Genomic DNA, 10,063 nt, shown 5'->3' with positions numbered 1-10,063 from the left:
ATAATTGGGATGGGAGTGTCAGAGACAGTGCGATTGGCACAGGACAGAGCGGAGTTTAGGGCTGTTGTACACAGGGTCACTATGAATCGCAAGCGACTCGATGGTACATAACAACACCAACATATATGTTGTTGTTACATGCCGTTAAGTCGCTTGCGACTCATAGTGACCCTATGCACAACAGCTATGAACCCTGCTCTATCCTGTGCCAATCTTACTGTGTCTGACACGCCCAACCCCATTACCCCAGTCACTGAATCAATCCATCTCATTGAGGGTCTTTCTCTCCTGTGCTTTCCCTCCACCCTTCCAGGCACGACATCCCTCTCCAAGAACTGGTTCTTCCTTGTAACATGTCCAAAGTATGTCAGACAAAGCTTCAGAATCTTTGCCTCCAAGGAGCAGACTGAACCTGTTTATTCTCCTAGCAGTCCACGGTATATTTAATACTCTTCTCCAGTACCACCGCTCAAAGGCATCAATTCTCTTTCTAGCATCCCTAGTCACTGTCCAGCTTTCTGATGCATACCGAGTAACTGCGAACACTATGGCCCTGGATCAGGCGCACCTTAGTCTCCAGACTGACATCCTTGCTCTTCAGTACCCTGGAGAGGTCTCTGACAGTACACTTTCCCAAATAAATTATTCTTTTGATTTCCTAGCTTTTTTGAAAATGAAATGTAAGTGTAGGAAGAGTATGAAGAATTCAAATCCAAACCTGTGCTATGAAGGTAATTCCAACTCCTATCAATCCCCTAAGGCAGAACAAAATTGCCCCATACAGTTTCTAAAGGTGTAATCGTTACAGGAGAGACTTCTTGTCTTTTTCCCACAGAGTGATTGACAGGTTTGAACCATCCATCTTTTGGAAGCAGCTGCGTGCTTCAACACTTTACAACCATGGCTCTTGAAAAGCAGACAGCTTAAAAAGAAATAGGTAATATTCCGTATATGAAAAAAAAAAAAAAAAGGAAACTCCTACTGAAATATTTGCTAATGAGTGCATGTGAGAGATGAGTTCTAAAAAGACCACAACGTACCTATGCTGGAGATTCTACCCAATTGAGAACTCATTCTCTCTATCTCACTGCCATTGAATCAGAACCAACTCATACTTCAACTGAGTTTTCGAGGCTATAAAATCACACAGGAGGAGACTGCCCATCTTTCTTCCATGAAGGACATAGCAGATTCAAAAAGTTCACCTTTGGGATGGTAAGACAACATGTACATAGAAGATACTCAGAGGGACATGGGAGACTTTAAATATATGCAAAGAATGAAAGGGAAGACAGAGGTAACTTCCACCTGGCAGGTCTGAGGACTGTGGGGCCACTCTTAGGGCCAAAACAATCTGAGAACTCTGCACAGATGACATTCCCCACAACACAAAGCTCACTCCACGACCCTCACCATCCTCTTTCTTCCCTCCTCTCTCTGGAAAATGGTGGCCAATTTTAGTCTCCAAGGTCAAGGCCTCTACTGAGCCCCAATTCACCATCTCAACCTCTCTGGAGCCCTAGTCTAGGAGCTGTCCTTGCTCTCTCCTCACCCACCTGCCCCCACCTCCAAAGGAGCCTCCTCATTGACCTATAAGCTTTAGAGAGTCCTGGCTCCTATTCAAGTAGTCTGGGCCAGCCACGCCCCCAAGTTACTCCCCTCAAGGAGTTCATCCTCCTAGCATCATCTTAAAGAGTAGGCTCTACACTCTGACCCCAAGTTCCTTCCCACCGTGCTTGCTCCTATGCTTCTGTGTTTCAGCTTCACCTTCATTGCTTGGTTAAACGTACCACTATCCAAATCCAAGAGTCTCTACTGAGCTTTATTTTCTGATTTTTCTCACCAGCGTTTGACAAACACAACCTTTTAATAAACCCATTGACTTCCATCCTAGCTGGTAATCTAAATCCGTGTAAGCTGGCTCTCTTGGTTCTTCTCTGCTGACGATTCCTCTTAGAAGTCTCTCTTTTATTCCTATCCCTAACTGCAGACATTCCCAGCAACAAGCTCCTGACTCTCCTTCTCAGTCATCCAGGCAGCAGCACTTCCTGGTGATACCCCCAATCACACTTCCAGTGCATCATGTTCTACCCTGCAAGGGTAGATCTGAGCCTCTTTGTTCTCCGGTGAATCCTCAGCACTGTGAACAATGTCTGCTGCATAGCAGTAGGCACTCACTCAATATTTGCTGAATGAATAAATGAGCTACTTGCCCAATCAACGAAGCCTCTCAACTTCCATATTCAGCTTCCCAAGACTGAGTCTAAAGGGCTATGCTTTGCCCGGTGAATGACATAACTGCCAGCCTTTGTCAAATCAAGGCACACACAGGAAGTGGTAATATCAATGTGTCTCTCTCTCTGGGTAAACAGGGCTTCTGAAAATGAGGCAGCTGCTGGACTATGGGCTCCAGTTGCCTGGGGGCTCAGGGAACCAATCTTATGACACACCTACACCTCACCTGAAACCCATGAGGGTTCTCTGCCATGGTCCAGTAGCTGGTAAGTTCGAGCCTCGAGCAGCTCTAAATAAGAACAAGGGCAATCCATTAGCAGAGCATTCTTGGCTTGGTTTCATTGTTAAGGTCCAAGAAGTCACCTGTCTGTCTGCACACTGCCTCCAGTTCATTAGGATTCAAAGGTAGCACCCATTCTGAAATGCGTCCAGAATCCTCAAACACAATTCTGTTCTTCACGATTCTAAACCAAATTCACCCCAGACAGAGTCACTCACCATACTTCTCCCTTCCCCCGAAATATCCTGAGTGATGTAAATGCTTTCACGTTCCAGCTGCTTATAAAGGTATGAAACAGGATGCAATTAAAGTCCCAGAACATCATACTTAAGTTTGAATCATGCTGCTTAGTGACTCTATAATCTAACACAAACACTTAGGGAATATTGGGGGAGGGGGACGGGAGAATCAGCATTCGAAGGACACAACATATACAGTGCCGTTATCGCTAGTCTACTGGAAATGACATTGCCTGCACATGACAGCCTTAACCACTAGGTAGAATGCTGTCGCTTCCCAAAGACTCCAGTTGGTACAAAGAAAAATATTCCAAGATCTGAAAACCACTGGCTGTGCCAAATGCAGCACTTCGCCTTTTCCATAAGATAAATTACAAAGAATTTTTGCCAGTTCCAGTTATTTCCCCAAAGCAGAGAGAGTCAAATGGCCTTGCTACCTTTCCTTTAAGAAACCAATGCAATTAAAATTGAATAGTTCTGAACTGCACTGACAGCTTCCCCCCAGCTTCACTTGATGAAGTGAGACACAGACACACACCGACAGACAAGCACACACCTTATTTAACTGCCAGACTCAGCGCCAGTATGAAAATGTACATTCAATCTGCAGGGAGAAAATCAGGTCTGTAGCTCGTCACTGAAACACAATCGCCATATAAATGCCGACTAGCCCTATTGCCTTGTAAGGAATGATCACTGACAACTAGAGTTCCTATTCAGCAGGCTAATAAGAATAATTATAGCCAGGGCAGGCATTAATCAGCTTGGCAGATACAGGAATTCTGTTAACAAGGCTAAAATGAGTGCCAAGGAATCTCTGAAGGCCACAGCACTTCAAAGACCGTTAAGCTGGATAGATTCACGAGCTCTAGCCTGCTGGAGAAGGCTGCGTTTCAGCGTCTTTCCTCAGAGCAGACATGGGGACCTGCTAGCGTGGCAGAGTGGTGGCTTCTGGCATCAGCCCCTCCCTTCAGGAATTGCACCTTTGCTGTACTGTAATAGCATTTGTGTTTCAAGCCACTCCACTCTTCTTATCATAAATTAATCTCAAGCAGGAATCCATGGCTAAATGCAAATTTTAAGCTACTCAGTTAAATGCTGGAAGTCTACCCAAAGGCACATCAGAAGAAAGGCCTGGTAATCTATTTCTGAAAACCATATGGAACATAGTTCTACTTGAAACAAAGACGGTTATCGCGTACCTGAACTGACTCAATAGGCACTCTTATTAATAGAGACAGTGGTGGTTCAATGGGAAAGTTTCCATTTTCCATGCAGGACACCTGACTCAATTCCTAGTCATTGTACTTCCAATTCAGATATAACTCATCTGTCAGTGGGGACTTAGTGGTTCTGATGCCAAACAGGTTTCAGTGGACTCTCTGGACTAAGAAAGACTAGGAAGAAAGGGCTGGCAATCTACTTTGGAAAATCAGCCAGTGAAAATCCTAGAGATCACAAGAGCTTAATGAGCAACCAATCACAGGAAGGAATAGGACTGTGTAGGAGCATCATAAGTTTGGGACCAATTCAATGGTATAAGAACTTAAGCAACACATAGCATAAGGTTATGACAAATATCCATCAACTTTTTCTCAGTAGAGAGAATGGAGTCCTAGGGTCAAATTTTATCTGTATGGTGAATGACCCTAAGCAAGTTAATTAATTTTCCTGGGTATCAGTTTCCTCAATCATTAACACAGAGCAGAACAATGCCTTTTTCTAAAATGGTGCAATGAGAATGAAATAGAAGAATGTATGTTAGGAATCTGATGCTTGATGTACACTCTATAAATAGTAGCTATTATTATTCTGTGCCTCTTAGGTGCAAAGCTGTGTGTGTAGACACTCTGAGAAAAAACAAACAAAATATCCAGCTACACTACCATACTATATATAAGTGTTTATTGCCTCTGAAAACCCACTGGAGGGTCAGCTATGAGTTGGTTCCAACTCAATGGTACACAACAACAGCAATATGGCTTCAAAATAGAAGGGTGGGAACATTTTTCTTTTTACCTTATAAGTCTTTGCAAATGACACAGAGATTGCTGTCTACTCAAATCCATTTTTCCTTTCTTTCATAGTGGCTGGCACTCTGCATTTCCCAGCTTCCATTACAGTAACTGCAACAGCACCTGGCCACATCTGCTCCAATATAATGTGCACAGAAACGATGTGTGCCACTTCCAAGCTTGGCCCATGAAACCTACATATATTCTCTTTCTCCTTTCCCAGGGCTGTAATGGTAATGACAGCCATCAAGATGTGAAGATCTGAGAAGCCTTGAATAGACATCAGAGTTACCATGTTCCTGGAATAGCTTGAATGGCTTGTGAGAGCAAAGTCATCACCCAAACTTTTAATACGAAACATCCCCTCAGGACTGTTATGAAAGACAGTTCCATCATTTGAACTACTCTGTGTTGACTTTATTTGGTAGAGCTGTGTCACCTATCTAATTAATACAATACCTCCCTATTTCTGTGGACTTGTTAAAATAGGGGAGGAGCTTTGGTGGCCTAGTGGGTAGGGAGTTGTGCTCCCAAACCAAAGGTGGTTGGCTTGAATCCAGGAGTTGCTCCTCAGGAGAAAGATGGGCAATCTCCTCCTGTGCAATTTATAGTTCTGAAAATCTACTGGAAGGTCAGCTATGAGTTTGTCCACACTGAGAGAATTTTATCCTTTTTCACACATTCTCCATGCTTTCCATTCCCAAATTCATGATGTACTAGTAGTAGTTACCCTCCTCAAATTACTGAGTTATGTTAATCTTCCCTTAAAAATGTCCAGTGGCTAAAATATATGCATACATTGTTTTGCTCTGTCAGTCAATATTAAGCAAATACTCACTATGCATCAAGCACCCTATTAGTAGTGAGAATACTATAATGAGTAAAACCAACATAGTTTCTACCCTTAGGGGTTATAAATTGGGTGAAGATGTAGACAAGGGAATAGATGACTGTAATATATTGAGATTGATAAGTGTTTTGATGAGAGAAGCTTTACAATGTTTGGCAGCACTCGGGGGGCCCAAGGCACCCTCAGGCCAGACTGACCTCTCAGAACAGAATGCAAAGCCAGGCTAAGTCCACTTTCTTGGTTTTTCCTCCCATTTATTCTCTTTCTCCCTCCTCTACAACTGTGTGGAATTTACATACCATATCTGAATGAGTCACATACTTTTATTCATCCAAACATTATGCTTTTCCCCAGAGCCTGGAATGTTCTTCCATCTTTTCTTTTAAATCTCTAGTTATCAACAAGGCCTAGCTCAAATGCCACCTCTTTAGCAAAAGAAACTCCAATCCTCAAGTCAAAATGATTCATCTTCTTCCTTGCTTTCCACCAGAACTTGGTTTCTGCATCAAATATTTCATTACGCCTTGTAGCTAGCAATTTTATTATCTGTCCACCCTTCCCTCTGCCCACTCAGTAAGATGCTGTGTCTCGGCCATTTATCTAGGTCTCCCGGCACTGAATACTCTGTAATGTATTATACTGTAATGTATGCAGTAGCACTCAAGAAATACTGTACTGAATGAATGGACATCACAAGTCAGACATAAAAAAATTCTCATTGCTGTCAAGTCAGAAGTGACTCATGGATGATCCTCCAGCAGGTTTTCAGAGACTGTAAACTACACAAGAAACTGACGACCTCTCTCCCACTGCTGAACCACAAAAGTTGCCACCTTTGGGTGCTAGTAATTTATATTGATTACATGAGTAATTTAATAAAATTGCACATTGTAAAGAAAAAAAAAAGTTGCCACCTTTGGGCTAGCAGCGCAACTCCCTACCAACGGGGTCACCAGAGCACCAGTTCAGACATGTTGTTAGAGGCTGTCAAGCTGACCGCGACCCACAGCAACCCATGGATCTAAACTTTGCCCTATCCTGTAGCATCCTCATAATCTCTGATATACCTAATCCCACTGTAACAGTTACTGTGTCAATCCTTCTCGTTGATGGTCTTCATAGACAACAGAAAGTAAAGCCCTGCTTTGGGAAACAGAATGGGTTCTGTTGATTGAGGTAGGTAGACTTGGTTAAGAAAGCTTCAAGGAGGAAATGAAATGTGGGTGGGGGCAGGGGCGGAAGCATGGAGTCAAGAGGAGAGAAGGAGGAATTTCCACTCTGGCACTACAGGAAAGAGAAAAACCAGAAGGTTCCAAGGACAGTAAAGAAGTAACCTAGAGTGAAGTTTCTGAATCAGAGAAATGAGGAGAAGGAGAATGTAAGGGGCACTATTTCCTTCAAAGAAAACTCTTAAGCAACCAATGAACAAAGATTCATTGACCTCAAAGGAAATAATGAATTTTTAAGTCAACAAGGGAGATAACAAGTTATGTATCTGTCTGGGGATCTAGTAGAGCCTGGGTAAGTCAACAGTTCCAGAGACAAGAAGCAGCAAAGCTCAAAGCTATGTGAGATATAGGAAAACCTAAAGAACATAGAAACTATGTTACCACGGAGGACAATACAGTGATACCAAGAATATTCCCAGGTTGTAATCCAAGAGGAAAGATGATAGCAACATATTAAGCTTATCAACATATTACATTTCAGGAATCAGTATAGAGTAAAACAGGGAGGGTTTCCCAGAGGTCAGGCTGCAGACACACTGCACATCCGTGGGGCAGTTACAGGGTGGAACATCAAGTTCAGGGAACTGTTAGGGGAAAAGGCATTGGCTGACTAGTGACATCACAGAAATTCTCTCTGTGCAATTAACATGAGCTGCCCAGTCAGGGCAGAATACACGTGCCAAGACAGCCCAAGCTGTGCTTTCCCATTTCAATGCTGTTTTTGCCAGTCTCTTGTTGCCTCCTTGACCTTTTTTCTTCCTTATCATCAGCTGCCACATTCTTTTCAAACTTCGACCTTTCCTCAACCTTAGCTGATGCACAGGTGAGTCATAGATATCAATAATGGAATGAACAACAGTTGTACAGTGCACAATCCGTACAACCACAGGCCATGGTCCTACCTGACCCACACAAATAAGCCAAATGGGTGTGAAAGATACAATAGAGTGAAGACACCAGGAGTCCTGGAGAGAAAGGGAAAGACTAAAAGCACTAGGAGCAGAGACCAGAGAAGAGACGCTAATTAAGTGAAAGACATGGGTGCTTTCTGAACACAGGCTGAAGCTGAAGCAACAAGATGAGCTCTCCCAGGGGGCAAGTTTGAGAAATCCCCTCAGAGGTTAAGAAAGAAAACACAGAAGCAGCTAGACAGAGAGAAGTCACAGGGTTCAGGACACTTGGGCCCTGGTGCCAGCAGGAGGGGAGGGGCTGTGCAAGGTCTCCACTGGGACCCTCTGCCATAAGTGTGGGGCGGTCATTTATCCTGTGTGCAGCTGGGGCCTGGTTAGGGGGACCCTACACTCCATGCAATCTGTGATTCTGATCTGTCTTCCCAAGGGGGCTTCCAAGAGAACCTGTGGGCAGCCAGAAGAGTCACTGACCAAAAGAATCCAAGGATATCCAGGCAGTTAGGGATCAGCCTTCACGGGAGGGAGGGGGCACTTAATAAATACATGTATTTCTGGAGCTGGTTAAGGTAATCATGTGTATCTACTGTGAAGAGATGTCTGTGTGTATAGAATATAAAACGGAACAGAAAGGACATAAAAACCAAAACCAGAAGATTCCTCGGATTGAGGCAGGGCACTGGGCTAAATGATCCAGAGACACCAAGGGTGTAAGGCAAGGGCCCATAAGAAAGGAAAAGTAATTAGGAAAAAAGTTGGCGAAGGCCCGTAGGTCTTTGTGTATAAATATGCTGCTTCATGAAAAGCTAAGAAGAAATGACTGAAGCAGGTTTAGCCATAATTAAAATGACAGAATGAATCGCACCCCGATTTTTATTGTAACAATCTGAGAGAACACACACACACACACACACACACACACACACACACACACACACCCGCCCTGTGACCTTTGGAAAAGGAAGTTGGTGGAATTCTCCTTGGTCCCTAGAAGGGCACCTCTGCGAGGGTTTTGTGTGTGTAAAGCAATTTGGCGGGTCGCGGCTATGGCGGGGCATATCAAAGATTCCTATTTCTGCCCTAGCCAGCTGGGAACGCGTGCGGGGCACCTTTCAGGCCAGTAGTTCAAGGTGAGCCTGGCTCCCGGTGGCCAACAGGTAGGGAGGGCTGGGGGGAAGCCAGCCACGGGCCACTCCCCCCCGCACATGTGGGGGCGAGGCTCGGCCTGGAGGCGCGGGACTTGCCCCTGCGCTTGGAGCCCGGCGCATTCGCGACCAGCTCAGGGCAGCTCCGGGGCAGCGCCCCGCCCGGTCCGCCGCCCGCCACCCGTCGGCCGGGTCTCCGGGGAGCGGCCTGGGGACCCCCAGCGGCCCAGGCTAAGCGCTGCAGTGGTGCCGGGCCGATCCCCCATGGGGCCCCGGCGAACCCCTGGGGCCCTTCCGATCCCCCGGCGCACTCACCTAGTGCCAGGAGCGCCAGCAGCACCGGCCTCGGCGCCAGGCGCCCCATGCTCGCCGGGGGGGAGCGACTCTCCCCCTCCTCCGCCTTCCCCGCCGCCTCTCCTCCTCCTCCTCCTCCAGCTCCGACTGCTCCAGAGTCAGCGCTCCTCCGCCTGGGCCGCGCGCCTGCTCTGCTCTCGTCTCGAGCCGATAAATCCCAGCGCTGGGGCGTACGTGCGCCCCTTTCTCCGCTCCTCCCTCCCTCCCTCCTCCTTCCCTCCCTCCTCTGGCCGCCCGGGGACCGGGATGGGGCACTAGAGCTGGCCCCGCCGATCCGTGTGTGCAGCCCCGACCGCTTCCCGAAAGCAAAAGGGAAGAACCGCAGCGCCCGCCCGCCCGCGCCTCCCATCCGGCGCTTTGCCAGCAACAAACACAAACTTTCCCAAGCCCCTCCCCGCTCCAGGTAACGAAGGAAGCACCAGGGCCACCAGCTTAAAGGGGAGGAGGCGTCAGATCCCACCCAGCTCTCCCCTCCAGGGCCCCCACAACAAGATCAACTTTCCTCCGACCCTTAAAAGTTGGCCTTATTAAAACTTGTCTGGAAATCTCATCCCTTTAGCCCTATCTCTGGACACCCTCTACTTTGCACCGCTCAGGAATTATGTGAGTCCCTCAGCTATCTCTTCAGTAGCTCACCCTTCTTTTCAGAGCTAAACACCCCACCATACAGCCCCTTGATCCTTACTAAGAATTATCCAGAATGGATTCTGAATGATCTAAAAGGACTTTAAACGCTGCGGTTTCCAAACTATGTTTGAAAGAGGCACAGAAGCCCATAGTGTTTAGATATGGATGCACAGCAGAGTGG

General features: G+C 46.2%; 1 protein-coding gene across 1 annotated transcript in view; it reads right to left on the bottom strand.

Moving 5' to 3' along the window:
• Positions 1-9,406, bottom strand: part of PTGFRN (prostaglandin F2 receptor inhibitor) — a 115,984-nt gene extending 106,578 nt beyond the window's left edge. The window contains exon 1 of the mRNA XM_006899575.1: positions 9,217-9,406. Coding sequence (XP_006899637.1) covers positions 9,217-9,265 — 49 coding nt within the window. The 5' untranslated portion in view covers positions 9,266-9,406. The remainder of the gene's footprint in view (positions 1-9,216) is intronic.
• Between the last annotated feature and the right edge of the window lie 657 nt (positions 9,407-10,063).

The sequence above is a fragment of the Elephantulus edwardii genome, unplaced genomic scaffold (assembly GCF_000299155.1).
Source record: "Elephantulus edwardii isolate Elephantulus edwardi_28Jun2011 unplaced genomic scaffold, EleEdw1.0 scaffold00262, whole genome shotgun sequence".
Lineage (NCBI taxonomy): Eukaryota > Metazoa > Chordata > Mammalia > Macroscelidea > Macroscelididae > Elephantulus > Elephantulus edwardii.
Note: the sequence above shows the minus strand (reverse complement) of the source record. Positions and strands in the feature narration are given on the sequence as shown.